This window comes from Diabrotica virgifera, chromosome 7 (assembly GCF_917563875.1).
Source record: "Diabrotica virgifera virgifera chromosome 7, PGI_DIABVI_V3a".
Lineage (NCBI taxonomy): Eukaryota > Metazoa > Arthropoda > Insecta > Coleoptera > Chrysomelidae > Diabrotica > Diabrotica virgifera.
The window spans coordinates 236348315-236369867 of record NC_065449.1 but is presented as its reverse complement, the minus strand read 5'-3'; the positions used below and the strand labels follow the sequence as shown (position 1 = coordinate 236369867).

At 31.5% G+C, this 21553-nt stretch overlaps 2 protein-coding genes across 2 annotated transcripts; both read left to right on the top strand.

Moving 5' to 3' along the window:
• LOC114325746 (uncharacterized) lies at positions 1–914 on the top strand. Its single transcript, XM_028273879.2, has 3 exons — positions 1–205; positions 490–586; positions 697–914. Exons 1-3 carry the CDS (start codon positions 108–110, stop codon positions 829–831), a joined length of 330 nt encoding a protein of 109 aa, XP_028129680.1. The 5' UTR covers positions 1–107; the 3' UTR covers positions 832–914.
• Positions 915–17087: 16173 nt separating this feature from the next.
• On the top strand, positions 17088–21210 carry LOC114325745 (uncharacterized). Its single transcript, XM_028273878.2, has 2 exons — positions 17088–17397; positions 21093–21210. Exons 1-2 carry the CDS (start codon positions 17300–17302, stop codon positions 21208–21210), a joined length of 216 nt encoding a protein of 71 aa, XP_028129679.2. The 5' UTR covers positions 17088–17299.
• Positions 21211–21553: the final 343 nt, after the last annotated feature.

Genomic DNA, 21553 nt, shown 5'->3' with positions numbered 1-21553 from the left:
CGTTAAGTTGTAAATAAATAAATATTAAGTATAAATAGGTATATTATTGTTGTGATACTATACCAACAACCACACTTGACTTCATATTTGTAAACATATAGCTTAAAATGGGTTCCAAAGCTTCTTTTGTTTGCGTATTGATGTTGTTGGTTGTTGTAGCCAATGCGTATGATGCAACAAATTGTCCTTCAAATACAGGTCGCCAGTAAGTAGTAATTTTATAATTATTCTTTTGTTATTTCCTTTTTCTTCTTCAAGTGCCATCTCCGCGACGGATGTCGGCAATCATCACAGCTATTCGGATTTTAGAGACGGCTGCTCTGAAAAGTTCATTAGAAGTTAGAATTGTAGAAGACTATGATATTAGTTTGTAAACAGAATTTGTTTTCCAGCGTAAAGAATCTTTTTTTCTTCGGTTCCTTGGATTTATTTTTGCTTTTTATATATTTTAAATTTTTATCACTATATTTTATTTTTTTAATGTTTTAGAAAAAATCTTGTTTACGACAGTCTTTTGACAGGAGTGTCTATCAATGTTCGTATTCCACAGGCAGGATATTTTAATAGACCCATAACCTGCCTTCAAGTAAGTTCTTTTAAATGCATGATTCATGATTCTAAATTTTTTTGTATAGAAAATTTCTTTAAAAGCTCGAAAAAAAAAATGGGTTTTCTTATATTCTTTTTGATTTTCAGCTAATTGATCGACAGGGAACCTCTGTTTCTCCAAGGATAGTGGAAGGCGGATATCTCGATACATACATGGTAGTCAATATTACATCATTAAATGGCCAAGTACTTTACTACTATGCACAAATATATATTGATTAATTTAATTTTTTTAGTTGAATAATATTTATGTCAAACTTAGTTTTAACAAAATAAAAGCATATCCTTTAGGATAACTAAAAGTTTCTCCTATTTTTTTTCTCGTATTGACAAAAACGCAATTATTGAAGTAGGTACGAAGATGGTCATCATTGATCATCAATCGACATACATTCATGGGACAAGTGGACGTTCAGAGGCAGGGGAGTCTACAATATTATGTAAAAAGAAGAAAAACATAACCCAAAACTCCAAAAAACAATCCCGGAGAATACACGATATTTGGACACTGATTTTATTGTTAACAAGGAAATAATCAACTCAGTCTTGGATTTCTGTTTATCTCAACGTCAAAATGTAGAATCTAATCGTTGTCCGCCAAATTAATGAACAAAGTTGACACGATTGTTAATTTCCTTGATCCTATCAATGAGTCAAACATGAAAGAATAGAAGAAATCTTTAGAAGGATTATAGGAAAAAGTAGAAGAAATAGTAGAAAACATTCCCAACCATGATTCTATTATTTTGACTGGTGATTTTAAGACACAACATGGCCGAGAAAAAAAATATAATAATAGTGTCATCATCCCAGCTGATGGATGACAACTATAATATCATTTTGGAGTATATTGGGATGAAATTTATTATCACTAAAGTTTTAGTTAAGTGAAGACACGTAAATAGTAAGACTTACAAATGTTAATTATGTCGAATACAATATCTAATTGAAGCGTTTATTTGAAAAACAACACTTGTCCAAGAATTAAAAATTTGGCAAATCAAGAAAAACTTTCCAGATATCTGTTGTTTTTCTAATACTATCCAAATGTTCTATGTAGTTCACTCCGGATATTTGAGATTTTTACACAACTGAATATGTCAGATTAGTACATTCTTTCACGGTTTTTGTTCTAAATTTTAAAGAACCGCTTGGAGTGACATGAGATTTGGCATACGCATGGCTTACATGTCAAAAAAAGTGATATTGTGCCGAAGTGTGCTTTTGCCCTGGGGGTGACCTTCACCCCCTGTTGGGGGTGAAAAAATATAAGTCCAAAATAAGTCCGGAAATGGATGAACTGACTAATTTTAAGTAACTTTTGTTCTATAGGGCTTTTTCGCCAAGTCAACACTTTTCGAGTTATTTGCGAGTGAATATGTTCATTTTTTAACAAAATAACTACATTTTTTGACGGTTTTTCGCAAATAACTCAATAAGTAAGTATTTTGTCGAAAAAAACGTTCTTAGCAAAAATATGGCCTGTAAAAAAGTAAAAAAATGGTGTACGCGTTATCCAAAATATCCAAAAAATTAAGCACTTTTTGGGGAAAATCTATTATAACTTTTTTAAAGCGTTTAAAAAGAGCTTTATTTCTGTTTTTATAAAAAGTTTTTATCATTAAATTTAAGCAAGTTACGCTCAAAATAAAGTTGGTCCCTTTTGTTTTGGCGAAAAAAAATCGGGAAGACCACCCCCTAATTAGCAACTTAAATGAAAAAAATCGTTACCGCTCCACAAATTGTGTTAATTATGTTGTGTTTATATGATCTTAAAGTTTCATCGATTCAAAGTGCTTATTTTTGAAAGAATTTGGTTTTAAAGTGAAATTTTTAAAAATTTTAATTTTGAAAAATATGATTTTTTTCAAAATAACTTAAAAATTGTTAGAGATACCAAAAACCACGAAAAGCAAAAAAAGTCAGCATTGCTTTTCTGAACATCATGTATATTTTTGTTTTTCTGTTAGACAAAAATTGATTAAGATTTTGTGTTTCTAAATTTGCATACATTCGTGATCAGTGACTCGTTCAACCCCTTTAACTACAGCCCTTTCAAAAATAAGAACTTTGAACCGATGAAACTTACAGATCATATAAATAATACATACACAAATCAAGCAACTTGTGAAGTCGTAAGAATTAAGTTCATTTGATATATTAATTAGGGGGTGATTTTCCTGATTTTTTTACCAAAAAAAAAGGGACTAACTTTATTTTGAGCGTAACTTGTTTACTTTTGATGCTAGAAATTTTTTTTATAAAACAAAAATAAAGCTTTTTTTAATTATTTAAATAAGTTTTCCCCGAAATGTGCTTCACTTTTGTTTATTTCACGTTAAAATATTCCATTTAGAATTTTACGAATATGAACCTATATTTAATTAGCTATAACTCTGCTTCTACTAGGTATATAGAGGTGATATATACACCATTTTTTTAAATTTTTACAGGCTATATTTTTGTTAAGAACGTTGTTTCGACAAAATACTTATAGTCCAGAAAGCCACTGCGCATCCGTTAGGAAAAATATTCTAATTCGTATTTCTTGCACAATCTTACTCAAAAAGGAATCCTTTTAACAAATTTGCATGTTGCCAGGACCAAAAGGTGGTCAAAAATTTTTTAAACGTTTTTTTTTTGTTTTTTTCCTAAAATTATTTTTTTTGCATGGAAAAAAGTTTTTTTAGGTTTTTTGGATCATTCCAAACAGAAAAGGTCTTTAGTGACTTTTCTCTAAAAATGATAGTTTTTGACATAATAAGCGAATAAAAATTGGAAAATTGCGAAATTGGCCAATTTTAACCCTCAAAACTATGTAAAAAACTGAAAATTTGAATGTTGCCAAGGTAGGTAGATATTCTTTAAACATCGATTGATGAAATCCCTAAGAGTTTTTTGCAATACAATATTCAAAACTCCTTTGTTTTTTAATTGCTAATCAAGCGTGCGCTACACTATTTTCCACCGACAGTATGGTGCAAATGAAAGGAATAAATTCGTTATTTCGTAAACCGGCGACTTTAAGGAAAAATCCCGAAACAGGTCGATTTTTATTGTTAAGTTATGATATTGTGGCATATATGATATACTAGTGACGTCATCCATCTGGACGTGACGACGTAATCGATGATTTTTTTAAATGAGAAAAGGGGTCGTGTGCTAGCTCATTTGAAAGGTTCTTCAATTCTCTATTCAGTAATATAAACATTTACATAATTATTTATACAGGGTGTCCAAAAAAATTTTATTAAATTATATTATTTGACAAAAAAATAAGTAGAAGGACAATGTTTACATTACTGAATAGAGAATTGAAGAACCTTTCAAATGAGCTACCACACGATTCCTATTCTCATTTAAAAAAATCATCGACTACGTCATCACGCCCAGACGGATGACGTCACTAGTATACCATATATGTCACAATATCATAACTTAAAAATAAAAATCGACAAGTTTCGGGATTTTTCCTTAAAGTCGCCGGTTTACGAAATAACGAATTTATTCCTATCATTTGCACCATACTCTCGCATGTCGGTGGAAAATAGTGTCGAGCACGCTTGATTAGCAATTAAAAAAAATAGAAGTTTTGAATATTGTATTGCAAAAAGCTCTTCGGGATTTCATCAATCGATGTTCAAAGAATAGCTACCTACCTTGGCAACATTCAAATTTTCAGTTTTTCACATAATTTTTGAGGGTTAAAAATAGCCGATTTCGCAATTTTTCAATTTTTAATCGCTTATATGTCAAAAACTATCATTTTTAGAGAAAAGTCGCTAAAGATCTTTTCTGTTTGGAATGATCCAAAAAACCTAAAAAAACTTTTTTCCATGCAAAAAAAATAATTTTAGGAAAAAAAACAAAAAAAAAAAACGTTTAAAAAATGTTTGACCACCTTTTGGTCCTGGCAACATGCAAATTTGTTAAAAGGAGTCCTTTTTGAGTAAGATTGTGCAAAAAATCCGAAATAGAATATTTTTCCTAGCGGATGCGCAGGGGCTTTCTGGACTATTACTATTTGAGTTATTTGCAAAAAAAACGTCTAAAGGCGTGGTTATTTCGTTGAAAAAATGAACATATTCACTGCCAAATAACTCGAAAAGTATTGACTTAGTGAAAAAACTCTGTAGAACAAAAGTTACTTAGAATTAGTCAGTTTATCCATTTCCGGACTTACTTTGGACGAATATTTTTCCCCCCCAAGAGGGGGGTGAAAAGCACCTCCAGAGCAAAAGCACATATCGGCACAATATCACTTTTTTTTTTGATTTGTTAGCTATGTGTATGCCAAATTTCATGTCAGTCCAAGCGGTTCTTTAAAATTAAGAGGTTTTGCAATATTTTACCGTTAAAGAACGGACTAGATGGATAAAGAAACTACTATTCCATGAGAGAAATACATAAAGTCGAATACATAAGAGAAAACAATCTTTTTATATAAAAAAAGGCAGAAATTTTACCTTTCACTTTGAGTTTACCTCTGTTATTGTTTTTACAGATTTTCTGCTTCTTCTTCTTGGTATGTTTGTGTAGAGATGACTATGTCTGTTTTTTAATGCTCATCCAATTATACACCAGTTAATAGGGAAAAAATTCATCGATTTCACGTAAAAATGTTAAACAGGGTTTTGAAGGTTTTAAACGATAGATGAGGGATAAATGATGATAATTCCGTGAAGACGTACAGCTAATATTTCTTCTTCTTTTTTCTAAACAGTTACACAGAATGAAAAACTCAGTTTTTTGACTATAAATCGTTTCTTGTACATTTTAGAGAAAAATGTTTCAAATAAATATTGTAGATCTTAAAAAGTTCTTTAACTTGGTGGGACAAGTATTAAAATATATAAAGAATTGACCGAGATAATTGTAAAAAACCCTCATATTTGCACTAATTTATAAATGTTAATAACTGTATTTTTTGCACAACGAAATTTAATTTAACTACTTTAGATTATGCCAATTAAAGGGTTATTTCAGTGTTCTAAATTTCAACCAGATTGACCAAATAGTTTATGAGTTATTCAATTTGTTTATGCCAGAGAGCAATTGTTTAAACAGCTGTTCTTGCCCTAACAGTGACTCTAGAGATATTTTACAAATCCCAATCGATTATTTGAGACTTTAATTTTAAGATGTATTGAAAATGTTTTAAGATTTTATTAAAATTGTTATTAAAAAAACCGTCTGAAAAAGACCCTACTTTTTAGGTTATAAGCAATTGGAATAACATTGACAGTTTTTATGATACACGCTTGTATGTAGGTTCACTGAAAAGCTGGTGAAAAAATATACTTTAAAATTGTAAAAAGAATTTTATGTGACCAATATAAATCAAGTTAGATTTTTTTTCAATAAATCATATTTCCATTGTTATAAACATTAAGAGCTGAAAATTGAATGAGTTGTTTAAGAAAATCTGTATTTTATGATCCACTTCATATATTGCATATGCGGTGAAAAAATAAAAAGTCATGACTACTCATGAGTCATGACCCGTTAAACTGATGGTATTCGTGAAACACCGCCAACGAATGTGAAGGTGAGAATAGCTTCGTTTTATTTTTTAGAATGGAATCTCAATTTAAAACAATTTACAATTAATTCAACTTTTATGTGCAGAGCTCAACAAATCTGGGTACCGAACTAAAGTAGCAGATGAAGATGCAGACGTATTAATAGTGCAGACATCTCTTTACGAACATACATATGAACCTGACAAGATCGTTGTAATAATTTGTAATGATACCGATATAATCATAGTATTGACGCAACTCTCTGTTCCGGACAATTACATATATTTTGAAAGAAAAAAAAAGCGAAAAAGGACAATCTATCTATCTATTATAGTTGTAATAGGTTTAAACAATCTCATATAAGAAAATACGTTGGGTTCTTCTTATATAGTTTTACTGGGTGTGATACAACTTTTTAGATCTGACAAATATTTTTTATGACGAGAATGCTAACAAGGAGGACATCATGAAAAACGGATATATCATTGTTGCTTTGTATTCTGCTGCAATTGATGTTACATATAAAAAACACAATAACATATTGGCATTAAATGAGTTACGATTTTTAAAATTTGTAAGAAATACAGGGAAAAAAATTTGCGTTTATCATCAATTACAACACTGGTTAGGTAAAAAACTGGATGCTACCCATACCCAATATGGATAGAAAAAGACTGATATTGATTTTGAACCCATTTACACCTTATATTGTTTGACTCCTTAAGTGATATTAAAACAAATAGCATGTAAATGTTTAACGGGTTGCAAAAGTACAAGATGTGGCTGTAAAAAATATGGTATAAACTGTACGGATCTTTGTACACACTGTGCAGAGTGTGCAGTGGAAGAACAGGAGAAAAAATGTTGCAATCGCGCTGCAGTGGTTCTTGACGATGTCGAGTCAGACTTTGTAGACGATGAACTAACTGTAACTTGCCGAGAAGTCTAGAAGTTGTAGATGTTCACTAGAATAATCAAATTAAAATTCATAAACAATGTTTTATTATTTATTTTTATACTTATTAGATGCCTACCTAGACAAATATTAATAGCTTCTTTCAATTAAATCATAATAAAACAAAAATTAATTTTTTAAAAACTATTAACCCTCCGTTAGGCGCGTGGTCTACAATCGTAGACCACTCTCCTTTAAGGGGTCGCCAATTGCATAAAACTGCACATACGCCCCCATCCCGCTTAGTAGCTATCACTAATACTTCCAACTTACTCTTCAGTTTGCTAAACGCCGCCGATCTGTTTGCATTATTTTTTTACCATTATTCAAAGGGCACTGGTCTACAACCGTAGACCACGCGACTAAGCGCGTTTCAGTTTTTAGTTGTATATATAAAGCTAACATGTAGCCTGCTGTGTATATAAAGCTAATGACATAAATGAAAATGTTTCAAGAAGAGACTTCATTGAAAACTTAGCATGGGAACTAATCAAACAGCAAATTGAATATGGATTAACTATGCCTTCCCTGCTACGAGAACTTAGACGACGAGCTCGCGTACTGCTCGGAGTTCAAGAAGTCGTACCCCCTTCCCCTAATATTCCAACAAATTACGTGGGACGATGTTGTATTTGTGCATGAATTTGCAATATGTCAACAAGAAGGGCATGCCAAAGATGTGACAAATTTTGCATTCAAGGACCATTTTGGGGATATTTGCACTGAATGTTTGACGGACTAAAATTGTGCCACTTTGACCATTTAATAGTTTTGTTCTTTTTTTAATTTTTAGTTTTATTCCTTATTATTTATCCCTATTGGTCATTCTATAAGTTCAAATATAAAAAATATTTGTGTTTTTTACTAGATTAAGCTTATTTTTGTGACCATTTTCATTTACTTGCGAATAAAGACCCAAAAAATCATGACCCCGTTTTTAATTTTACCACTGTCAAAATGAGAAAAGCCAAGGAACAAAACATATCTATTATCAAAGTGCGAGCATAAATAAACATGTTATTAACCACTAATTTGTTAATTTTGTCAAAATCCGGTATTATACGACAAAAAACTATTGGTCTACAATCGTAGACCACGCGCCTAAGCTTGTCAGCAATAACGACGCGCCTAACGTAGGGTTAAGGACTTTTATATACTTTTAATTAATGCAATTAAAATAAATAAATATTGTATTGTACTAATTTATAATTATTTTATACTTATATAAAAAATATACTTTGTTTAATAAAATTTAAAGGAATTTTTACGAAATACTTGTAAAATTCAATAACTTTTATAGTATAATTAAATCAATTGATTTTCACGGGATTTTCCCATTTTCCCGGAAGTTGAAATTTGCACAGTTTTTATTATTTTTTTGAGCTAACCCAGTTAAAAAAAGAAGGTTGCGCGAGCTATGGAAGGTGATAATTTATTTCAGTTTTTTTTCCAAAAAAGGAAGCGAATCTCGAACAGTTCCCACCTTCACTTTCGTTGGTGGTGTTTCACGAGTACCGTCAGTTAGCGATACCGTTATAATAATAAGTTTTTTTATTATTTCACTGCCTATGCAATCTATACACTGGATCATAAAATATAGATTCCCATAAATACAATATGTTCAATTTTCAGCTCTTAATGTTTATAAACAAGGCAAAATTGATTTATTAAAAAAATAATAACTTGATTCATATTAGTCATATACAATTAATTTTTCTATTTTAATATGTATTTTTTCATCAGCTTTCCAGTGAGCCTACATGCAAACGTGTGACATAAAAACTGTCAAAGTTATTCTAATTGTTTATAACCTAAAAATTAGGGCCTTTTTCAAACGGTTTTTTTAATAACAATTTTAATAAAATGTCAAATTTTTTAATATATCTTAAAAATAGATTCTCGAATAACTGATTGCGATTTGCTAAATATCTCTAGTCACTGTTAGGGCAAGAACAGTTGTATAAACAATTGCTCTCTTGGATATACAAATTGAATAACTTATAAACTATTTGGTCGATCTGGTTGAAATTTGGCACACTTAAATAGCCCATTAAATAGCATAATTTAAAGTAGTTAAATTATAAATCATTATGCAAAAAGTAAAGTTATCAATATTTATAAATTAGTGCAAAAATGAGGGTTTTTTGCAATTATCTCGGTCAATTGTTTATATATTTCAATATGTGTCCCACCAAAGTAAAGAACTTTTTAAGGTCTACAATATTTCTTTGAAACATTTTTCTCTAAAATGAACAAAAAACGTTTTATCGTCGAAAAACGAGTTTTTCATTCTTTGTAACTGTTTAAAAAAAAGAAGAAGAAAAATTAGCTGTACGTCTTGACGAAATTATCATCAGTTATCACTCCTCTACCGTTTAGCACCTTCAAAACCCTGTTTAACATTTTTTCATGTTTTTTTACCTATTAACTGGGGTATTAGTAGTAGCCCAATAAATGACCGTTTCGGAGTGTAATTTCCAGGGGCAACTCCGAATTGCATGAAAATTTGGATTTAGGTTCTACTTATCCTCCACTTCAAAGTTGAATTTGTGCCGTTGGTTGCTTTTACTTGGGGGGTGACATTTACCCCTTCTCGGGGGGTAAAAAACGCGTGTTTAAAATAAGGCCGGAAATAGATAAATTGACTTATTTTAAGCACCTTTTGTTCTATAAAGTTTTTTACGTAAGTCAAGACTTTTCGAGTTATTCGCTATTAAAAATGTTGATTTTTCGACAAAAAAACTACGTTTTCAGACCGTTTTTCCCAAATAACTCAAAAAGTAAATATTTTATCGAAAAAATATTTTTAGCAAAAGTGTAGCCTATAAGAAAACAAAAAAAATGGTGTACCAGTAAAATCTACAAATTGAGTAGAAGCAAAGTTGTAGCTCATGAAAAATACGTTCTTATTCGTCTACTTCCAAATCGAATAATTCAACGCGAAATCACCGAAGAAAGATGCGTTTTTCGGGAAAACCTTATTAACATTTTTAAAGTATCGAAAAAAGCTTATAATTTGTTGTTTTAAAAAGTCTACAGCATCAAAAATTAACGAGTTACACTGAAAAAATAAGTTGGCCCCTTTTTTTTTGGAAAAAAAAATCGTGAAAACCTCCCTCTATTTAGCACCCTAAATGAAATTAATCGTTTGGTTTACCATCTATTTTAACTGTTTTATGTGTATTGTTTATATGATCTGTAAGTTTGATTGGTTTGATGTGCTTATTTTTGAAAACATTTGGTTTTATAGTAAAAAAAGAATTTTCTAAAAATTTTTGAAAAATTTTATTTTTTTAAAATAACTTAAAAAGTATTAGTGATGAGAAAAATCTTAAAGAGTAAAAAAATGTAGGTCTTCCTATTATAAATATGCTAGTTTCATTTTGTTTCTCCATAAGACAAAAATTGGTTAAGATATGGCTGTTCAAAATTTGCATACACTCGTGATTAGTGACCCATTCAAGCTTTCTAAATTATAACCCTTTCAAAAATAAACACTTTAAACCGGTGAAACTGACAGATCATATAAAAAATAGATAGGTAAGTAAATTGTTTGTAATGCGGTAGCTATTAATTTCATTTGGGGAGCTAAACACGGCGAGATTTCCTTATTTTTTACAAAAAAAAGAGGGCCAACTTTATTTTGAGCGTAACTCGCTTATTTTTAATGCTAAAACATTTGTTAACAATTAAAACAAAGCTTTTTATAAACACTTTAAAAAAGTTTAAATGGATTTTTCCCGAAAAGTGCTTAATTTTTCGGTGATTTCACCTTGAAATATTCGATTGGGAATTAGACGAATAAGAACGTATTTTTCATGAGCTACAACTTTGTTTTTATTTGATTGATAGATTTTACTGATACACCATTTTTTTGGGATTTTTATAAGCTACAATTTTGCTAAGGATATTTATTAGATAAAGTATTTACTTTTTGAGTTATTTGCGAAAAACCGTCTGAAAACGTAGTTTTGTTGTCGAAAAATCAACCTTTTCAATGGCAAATAACTCAAAAAGTATTGACTTACGCAAAAAACTCTATAGAGCAAAAGTTGCTTAAAATTAGTCAATTTATCCATTTCCGGTCTTATCTTGAACGTATGTTTTTTCACCCCCGAGAAGGGGTGACTGTCACCCCCAAGTAAAAGCAACCAACGGCACAATTTCAACTTTGAAGTGGAGGGTAAATAGAACCTAAATCCAAGTTTTCATGCAATTCGGAGTTGCCCCTGAAAATTACACGGTGTCGCCGAATTTCCCGTTCATTTACTGGGCTATAGTTGTCGTTCTGTAATTTTTTTGATCTTGCCACTAATCGTTTTCCATCGGGGAATCGTCCCTCGCCGTCTTTACTACTCTATTTGTTGTCATTCGGCTTATGTGGTCGTTCCATTCTATTCTTCTGTTTTTACTCAGTTATTAATGTTCTCCACCTTGCATCTCCGTTGTTTATCTGTACTTTTAGCTTTTTCCCTTTTTGTCCATTCTCTGTCAGGTCGTGTTTCTGCCGTGCATGTCATTATTGGTCTCATGACTATATCTTGTAAATTCTGCCTGTTATTTCTTTCGCGATGTTTTTATTTCTTCTGATTGTTTTATTAAAGCCAAGTGTGGTTCTGGTTTACAGATTTTGTATTAGTTAAATGAAATGATGGGATGATCGGACACTGACACAAAAGGAAAGAACAAACATAGACGCCACTGAAATATTCTTTTGGAGACGAATGTTACGAGTTCCTTGAACCACCGCGTAGAACAAATAATTCAATTTTAAGAGTATAACGACTCTCCAATAAAGTCCATCTTTACCAACTAAAATACTGGCACATGTTATGAGAGCAAACACAGAAAATATGGATAGACTCACTATACAAGGAGAGGTGGAAGGCCAAAGATCACGAGCAAGATCCCCGACAAGATGGATCGATCAAATTACAGGAATCTGCAAAAGACCTATTCACGAGTTAAAAGAAATGACCAGACACATAGATTTTTGGAAACGGACAATACACGACATCACGTTGACCAATACACTCACTCAGAGGGTCATAATTGCAGAGAGATAATTCAAATGATAGAGTACGCAAATTTAATCGAGGACACTCAACGAAATGCTTTGGTATACTTAATATACCAGAAGTAGTTTGGTATGCTAAATTTCTCGTGACCAGACACCTCGTAACACGACAGTTCGTAACCGGACAGTTGGTAACGGACAATTCGTAACAGCGACAGTTCGTAACGGCGACACTTGGTAACGGCGACAGTTCGTAACTAGACAAATTCGTAACGGACAATTCATAACGTCCAAATTGAATTATTCTGTTTATTGAAGTTAAACTTCTTTACCGGCGATAGAGGGTAAATTTTTATATGGGAAAACCTAGCGACCGGGCGCATGCGCATTATAACTTTGTTCTGATTGGATGTTCAAATGACATGTCAAAAATTATTCAATATGGTGGCTGTGGCACAGCTGTAGTTAGATTATTTATGGTTGTTGCGTTTTAAAATTTGTGTGAAAAGAAACAACAAACAAAAGTTAGTTAATAGTTATACTGCCTTTTTAAATAGTTTTCATATACCTATATTTTTGGACTTTTGGACTATTTTGGACAAGGAAAACTCATTCTAATTTGGTAAGTACCTAGTTTTTATTATAATCATATTGTAATTATACATTTGGATTAGGTTGAAATACATACATTTATTTTCTCAAGAATGCGGAATTTAGAGAGAAATCCCAAATTAGGTTTGATTTTTATTTTTAAATTATGATTATTTGGCGTAGATTTATTTATCTAGTAGGTATGTAATGCTTTGATTTACATACTTAATTTGATTACCAACAAAAGTTCTACCAATCTTCATCTAATATATTGTTTTCTTACTGTTTTGTTATATTTTTATATTTTCTTCCACAAAATTTAAACTACATAATTTTCAAAACAATTGTCAAACAGTAAAACGTTCAGTTACCGTATTTTTCCACATGATAAATGATGTGCGATTGGACGAGTGAGTCTACGCTTCGATTACGAGTCAAAGCGGCACGAAATTCAAGGGTTCAATTCCCGATGCAAGTTTTATTTTTTTATTTTTTTATGCATATTATGATTGTAAGTATATTTGTTATATAATTTTTTTTTCAGCAAATGCGTATTTAAAATTTTTGCCAACAATTATTATCGTCCAGAAATCATTTTTTCTTTGTGGCATTTTTCAATGTGTTTGTGTGCGTTTTATTCTTTTATTTTTTTAAATTTTTGGTATAGTCTTAAAAATCACATAATATGTAGTAGAAGTATAACTTCTTACGTGCGTACAAAGTACACACACATTCTTGTTTTTGTTAAAGTGGAAACTAACTGTTATCACAGTTATAATTGAAATTATCTTTATCAATTTAACGAATCAGTACGGGGATAAACATGTTTAACATATTTTATATTTCGTGTTTCAGAGTATATCAAAAGTCTTTAAACACAAACAAATATTTAAATACATACAAACTTTTAACAATATTCTTAAAAGTTTATTCCTCTTATTGTTCCTTAAATTTGCATATACTAAAACCTGTGTTACCGGCCACCTGCCAAAAACGGCCACCTGTACTGACGGCCAGTTTAAAAATTCTCCAAACCAATTACATATATGTAGACTACAAAAACTGGCAATGCCGGCCACCTTTCTATATCGGCCAATATTTCTTTCATTTGTAGTGGTCGTTATTCACAGGTTTTACTGTACCCAGACAAAGGAATAATGAAGTACTTAATTCCTGAAATCTTTAATCTGACAATCGTCTTTAGACAGCCCCAACTTTTTAAATAAACATTTTGTAAAGGAAAGATTATAATTACCTGTTATTATAATAAACCTTGTGATTGGTAATAGCTTTGGGACATTCAATCAACGGTTATACAGTAAAACCTGTCAGTAACGGCCACTAAAAATGAAAGAACTATTGGCTGATATAGAAAGGTGGCCGGTATTGCCAGTTTTTGTATTCTACATATAATTGGTTTGGAGAATTTTTAAACTGGCCGTTTTTGATAGGTGGCCGGTAACACAGGTTTTACTTTAGTTGATAAGAGGGATGGCTTTTATTACTTTAATACCTGGTTTAAATACTTTTATTATATTCTGAAACACGAAATATGAAATGCCTTAAAAATGTTTATCTTGATACTGATTCGTTAAATTGATAAACATAGTTTCATTTATAAATAGCAGTTAGTTTTCACGTTAACAACAATAAACAGAATAATTCAATTTGAAAGTTAGGAATTGTCCGTTACGAATTTGTATAGTTACGAACTGTCGCCGTTACGAAGTATCGCCGTTACGAACTGTCGCTGTTACGAATTGTCCGTTACCAACTGTCCGGTTACGAACTGTCGCGTTACGAGATGTCATGGAACCTAAATTTCTACTATGTATTATTTGACTTGTATTGAAAACGTTGACCTAAACTTGATCTTAACTTATAATAATAGATCCATGTTCTCTGCTCTACATATAATAGACCTGACTATATAGACCTTATGTAAAACATCCTGGGGGTTCCATGTGCAGATAGCCTGCAACCCGGTTGTTGAATTTCGTTGGCCATGCATGTAAATATTTGATCAAAAATGAATAATCATTTTCAATTTCGTTGCAACACGAAACTACAGCCGCATCATTGTTCCAGTTCAATCAGAGAGTGCAGCAAGCACCTCTACCGGTTTCGAAACTTATTAGTCTCTCATCAGGAGGCACATATGCTGCTCTCTCTGACCCAACTAGGACAAACCCCGGCGTGCAGTGACGGATTGCAACGAACGAAATAGCAGGGATACCCTAACGGCAACTGCTAGGAGGAGACTAAACTTTCAATCTAATAGCACATAAAACAACACAAAAAAATATTACTCTACATCCTACCAGATTGAAAACCATGGGAACCTTCTCTGGTAACACCTCCGCCATAAAGGCCATTGTTTTAAATCTGGTAGGGTGTAGGGTAACATTTGTTGGTGTTGTTTTATGTGCTATTAGATCGAAAACTTAGTCTTTTGCTAGCAGTTGCCGCTATGGCATCCCTGTCATTTCGTTTGTTGCAATTCGTGACTGCACTCCGGAGTTTGTCCTAGTTGGGTCAGAGAGAGCAGCATATGTGCCTCCTGATGAGAGACTAATAAGTGTCGAAACCGGTAGAGGTGCTTGCTGCACTCTCTGATTGAACTGGAATAATGATGAGGCTGTAGTTTCGTGTTGCAACGAAATTGAAAATGGTTATTCATTTTTGATGTTCATGTGTACTCTGATTGGAGTACGAAGGGAACCATTCTCGTTGGAACTTTACCGCGCTGAGCAGATGGGACGTGAATTATAAATTGTAAAATTCTCTCATCTTCCTTAGTCTCAGCATCCGTTATGGCTTGCAAATTGTAGAAGCCTCGGAGGTGTTACCAGAGAAGGTTCCCATTGTTTTCAATCTGGTAGGATATACAGGGTGTCCAGAAACTCTACCGACAAACGAATACAGGAGATTGCTCAGATAATTTTAAGACAATTTGACCCAATTCATCTAGTCCGAAAATGCTTCCTAAAGGAGCTAGAGCTATTTGAAGATGGCGTCTGGTAATTGGTTTTCCTTAAATATCTCCAGAACGCTTATATTTAGAAAAACGAAAATTGTTGCATATACTTATAAAAGAGATAAATCGATTCCATCCATTGCAAATCTCTAGTACCGGTCACAGGCATCCGTTTTGGTTAGGGCAACAGTTATATTATCGCATAACTTTTTGGTTTTTATTCTTTAAGCATTTTTGAGTCTCGATTATTAAAACGTAAGGTATTATAGTGCTAAATGGTACTTTTAGTTTAAGTCGATAGGATACACCGTTTTCTAGAAAAATCGATTTTAAAATTTTTCGTTTTTTTAATATCAATAAAAAATTAAAAAAAAAACTATTTAGAAAAAGGAAAACTGATAATTTTATTTAAATTCTACAGATGAATCGATTTCATTAATTGCGAATTGCTAGTACCGGTCCTATGCGTCCGTTTTGGGTAGGTCAGCGGTTATTTTATCGCATAACTTTTTTCTCTTCAATTTTTAAGAATTTTTGACACTAGATTATTAAATTATGAGGTATTCTAGTACTAAAAGTTACTCTCGCTTGAAGTTGGTAAAATACACTTTTTTTTTAATTTTTTAAATTTATTTTTAATTCAGGAAACGAAAAATTTTCAAATTGATTTTTCTAGAAAACGGTGTGTCCTATTGACTTAAATCAAGAGTAACTTTTAGTTTTAGAATACCTCACAATTTAATAATCTAGTATCAGAAATGCTTCAAAGTTAAAGGCAAAAAAGTTATGGGATAAAATAGCCGTTGCCCCACCCAAAACGGACGCCTATGACAGGTACTAGAAATTCACAATGGATCCTGTCGATCTTTCTCTGGAAGATAAATACGTTTAATTTTCGTTTTTCTAAATGGAAGCGTTCTGGAGGCATGTAAGAAAAACTAATGACAAGACGCCATCTTCAAAGAGCTCTAGCTCCCTTAGTAAGCATTTTCGGACTAGGTGAATTTGGTTAAATTGTCTTAAAATTATCTGAGGAATCTCCTGTCTTCGTTTGTCGGTAGAGTTTCTGTGCACCCTGTAGAGTAACATTTTTGGTGTTGTTTTATGTGCTATTAGATTGAAAAATTAGTCTTTTGTAAATATTTGAGTTTTAGATGATGTTTTCATGATAGTTATGTAAGTATTATATTTTTATTTTATTCTTAACATGATAATACCTAGCACACGTTATATAAAACTTTAGAAAATTATTATTAATACTTAATAGTACAAACATGTTCGAATTTGAAGGAAATTGCAACATATAAAAATTGTCTTTTGATTGTAATCTTTACCTAGAAATATCTGGCATAGTTTATGTAAAAGATTAGAGAAAATATATACCAAAATAACAATAAATCAGCATTATTTTAATCCACTTTATCTTGAAATTGGAGTTTATCCCAAAAAAGTACTTCAGATAAATAATCTCATTAGGCAACTTAGCGAAAATAAAAGGGATTTGATATTCAAGGAAATAAAACATTAGTCAATTTGAGTAGGTATATATATCTTAAAGATTTCACCATTAGCCAGAAGAAACTTATCGCAGATTGGGCTAGATATTTTTGAAAAAACTCTCATTAAAAATGGTTTTTAAAGTATCCCTTTTGTGTACACTGCTGGTGTTAGTTGCTTATTCTAGTGCATACGATTACAGCAATTGTCCTGGAAATACCAACAGACAGTAAGTACAATATGATAATCGTTCTATTAGAGGTAAAACCCACTAAGTGCAGTTTTTTGAGATTTTGACATTTTCATCAATTTGAACTCAATACGGCACTGACCAGCCCCGAAGAAGCCATCTGGAGCTCTATTCCTTCGACATGCCGAGATAATTTATGGTACAATTCACTAAGTGCATTATTGTGATTTTCGGTTTCATGTTAAAACTCATTATTATTGTACTTAGTGAATTTTCCTTACAATCTGGAGTGCCGAATCGGTACTTAGTGATCTTTCAAACAATACATTAATAAACATATCTGTGTATTATTTGTCTGCCTGATTTATTCGGCAATTGATTAAAGAACTGAGTTTAAATTTATTTGCAACAGATAGCTTACATAAAGGGTAACATAATCTATTTTGCAAATAAGCTGGTAACTTTTGTGGCTGTCTTAAATGCCGAAAGAATTACATTCATTTTCAGAGAAGGAAACTTATTGTTCATTTTATCTTTTTTGATCATAATATCGCACACCTAGTTCAATTGTGCCACAACTGCAAAAAATTCGAATTTTGTGTTAAGGCTGTAAAATATTGCCTATATAATGCCCCATCTTATGCAATACAGCCTGAACTAAAATATTGTTTTGGATAAGTATAAAGTAAGTTACTTCGGTATTTCACTGTAGGGTTTTTGGAGATTTTAAAAATGCAATATGGCCATAACTGGGAGATGTGGCGATAATATACACTGCCACAATACAACCGATGTAATTATTCAATACGTTCAATACGGCCACAACTGCAAAAATAAATTGATTTTTTCATTATATTGCCGCCGTATCTCCTAGGTATCGTTCTATAAATGACTTTCTTCACAATTTTAATAAACTGTAATATGATCCAGCGAATAACTGTATAATTTGCTACCTAAATTGTAATTTTGAAGTCAGTCATTCTCAAAATAAATTATTTACAGGGCATAACGCGTTTGCTACAGAACGTTTTACACTTGTGGCACTATTGAACTAGGTGTGCGATATGTTTAGTTTTAACATTTTTGTAATACAGTCAAACCCGCTTATTGGAATAGCCTTTGTGCCAAGTAAAAGTATTCCTATAACCGGGATATTCTAACCGATCATTGGTTGCTACTATAAATGTTTCGGGACCTCAAATTTCTATTCCTTAAACCAGGATTCCTTTAAGAGGTATTCTAATAAGCGGGTTCGACTGTATAATGCATTTTTTGTTACTTATTTCTTTCATTTTAAATCCCAAGGTCATGATACTTTATGGAGACAAATTCATTAACTGCTCAATATCCAATAATTACATTAATAGAAAAACGCATCAAGTACAAACATTGATCTAATATTGATTAAATTGTAGTTCTTGTGACAAAACAAGGCTTAGAATATCTGATTTTACTTAGTCTTTAAAGCTGCATTATTACGAAAATTTTAATATTCAAGTCAGGTGAAAAATCAATTTGTTTTGATTGATTTTATTGATACAAAATTGATTTTATTAGGCATGTACACTAAGCGTCGAAATTAACGCACCACCTTAAAAATGGGACATTTTTGAAGTCTCGTATTTTCTAAACCTGTTATCCGATTTTAGTGATTTTTTAGTATGTTATAGCTTTATTCTTCAAAAATATTACATAATAATATTGTTGCTAAACAAGTAAGTGTCATTGTATACCGGGTGTAAAAATGATAGTGTGTTTTTTCCTCAAAGTTTGGAACACCATGTGGAATATTCTAGCATATATAAAATATTGAAATTAAAACTCAATTATAGTCTTAAGCTTGCTTAACATTTTGGTTTTTGATTCATTCGCTTAAGTTGCATAACAAAAAAGTTAGGTACTTTAACAACTACCAACGTTCTTCATCAATACAGGGTGTTTCTAAATAAGTGCGACATACTTTAATAAGGGATAATTCTGTATGAAAAATAATGACTGTTTGACTTATAAACATAATATGTCCGCAAATGCTTCGTTTCCGAGATACGAGATGTTGATTTTTTTCTTACAAACTGACGATTTATTTACTGCTCTAAAACCGGTTGAGATATGCAAATTAAATTTGGTAGGTTTTAAGAGGTAGTTATTGTGAATTTTTCTGCTGCAATTAAGAATTTTATAAAATTAACATGAAGTAAAACTCCCTAGTGTAGTTGGTATATTTAATAAAAATTCTAAAAAAATTTTTATGTAGGCCAAATTGTTTAACAGATTTCACCCTGTAGTTAGAACATACATCTTGACCAGTGTTTGGCATTGTGGCTATTTAGCAAGGACAGCGAGTAAGTAATCGTAACCACACTTTTCAATTTTTAACATTCAAAATTTCACCCTTTTCAATTTTACTAAGTGAGATTACTTACTTTTAGGTTCACTGATGATGGACTGATAAGTCCGAAAACAGTAATCCGTTTGGATTTTTAAAATTTTTTTAGAATTTTTATTAAATATACCAACTACACTAGGGAGTTTTACTTCATGTTAATTTTATTTAACTAGATGGTATACAGCCAACCTTCGGGTATTATCCCGTTTTATTTAAGAATTTTATATTTACTATTAGCGTGCATACGGGTCATATTACCCGGTCATAATCCACGTATGCACGCCAATGGTGAATATATAATTCTTTATTGTATGCCAAAAAATGCGCAATAACCACCTCTTAAAACTTACCAAATTTCATTTGCATATCTCAAACGGTTTTAAAGCAGTAAATAAATCGTCAGTTGGTAAGAAAAATTTCAACATCCCGTATCTCGGAAAAGCATTTGCGTACATGTTTATAAATCAAACGGTCAATATTTTTCATGCAGAATTACTCCATAAAGTTTGTCGCACTTATTTAGAAACACCCTATACAGTTTAGTTTTAATTTAAATATTTTATATATGCTAGAATATTTCACAGGGTGTTTCGAACTTTGAGAAAAAAACACACTATCATTTTTACATCTTGTATACAATGACACTTACCTGTTTATCAACAATATTACTACAACGATATTCTTGAAGAATAAAGCTATAACATAGTAAAGAAATCACTAAAATCGGCAACAGGTTTAGAAAATACGAAACATCAAATATGTCCCATTTTTAGGTGGTGCGTTAACTTTGAGGCTTAGTGTATTTAGGAGTTTCTTATTTTATTATTTATTTGAATGTTAGTTCTCACTGTTCAAGAATCTTTTCCTGCTAATGGCCTTAAAAGTTTAAGTTCAAAGCATACCTTTTATTTTGTCTGTTCTCTATTTTTATTCTTATAGTCTGACAGCTGTCAGTTAACCTATAGAAATTTTGTGTTGATTATGTCAAACTACTACTATGCCAAAAAACTGGCAAAACTATATTACAATAGATTGATGAATGAATTTAGTGTTCCCAGTCATAAACCCAATCAAACAACAAGTCTTTGAAATAATCATATGCTCTTGTAAATACATCCAAGCGGTTGAAATCCTTTCTAGAAGATGTTTGCAAATATCTTGCAACGCAAATAATAAAAAACGATAATTAGTATGTTTCCTTTCACGGCCATTAAAGTAGATGAAACTTTTGTACATTATTATAATCATTCTTTTTTCTTTAAAAATATAATGAAAAGAAAATAAAAGAATAAATTTTATGTTTAAGTATAAGTATTGGATTTTAATAATTTTTGTCTTCGTATTACAGAAAAAATCTGATATACAGCTCTTTACTGCCACCAGGATATAGCGTGAAAACTCGTATCCCAGCAACTGGATATTACCAAAGACCTATCACCTGCTTACTGGTAAGACCTAAGAATTAAAGTGTAATTTCTGTTGTGCTTTTTGTGTAAAGTAAGTGTTTTTGTTATTTTCATGTCTGTTATAGTGGTACCTTTTTCATTAAAACCTTTCCTATTTTGTAAACTTGCAGATGATTCGTCACTCGATAAAGATTGTCACTCGATGTGAAATCATGTAACGTAAAATCAAAGTTAACTTTGTTCGTATTTTCTAAGTTATTTTTTACCTAATTTAACGTTTACATTTTTAATTTTCAGCTAATCGATCAAAAAGGAAGCGCCAGCTCACCAAAAATTATAGAAGGTGGATATCTCGACACTTTTGCTGTAGTAAATATCACTTCCACAACTGCGCAACCAGTTA

Excerpts from the sequence above, each read along its gene's own strand:
- LOC114325746 (XM_028273879.2), top strand. The coding sequence starts at position 108 with ATGGGTTCCAAAGCTTCTTTTGTTTGCGTATTGATGTTGTTGGTTGTT. Across the intron at positions 206-489 it reads CCTTCAAATACAGGTCGCCA|AAAAAATCTTGTTTACGACA; the intron begins GTAAGTAGTAAT and ends TTAATGTTTTAG. Across the intron at positions 587-696 it reads GACCCATAACCTGCCTTCAA|CTAATTGATCGACAGGGAAC; the intron begins GTAAGTTCTTTT and ends TTTGATTTTCAG.
- LOC114325745 (XM_028273878.2), top strand. The coding sequence starts at position 17,300 with ATGGTTTTTAAAGTATCCCTTTTGTGTACACTGCTGGTGTTAGTTGCT. Across the intron at positions 17,398-21,092 it reads CCTGGAAATACCAACAGACA|AAAAAATCTGATATACAGCT; the intron begins GTAAGTACAATA and ends TTCGTATTACAG.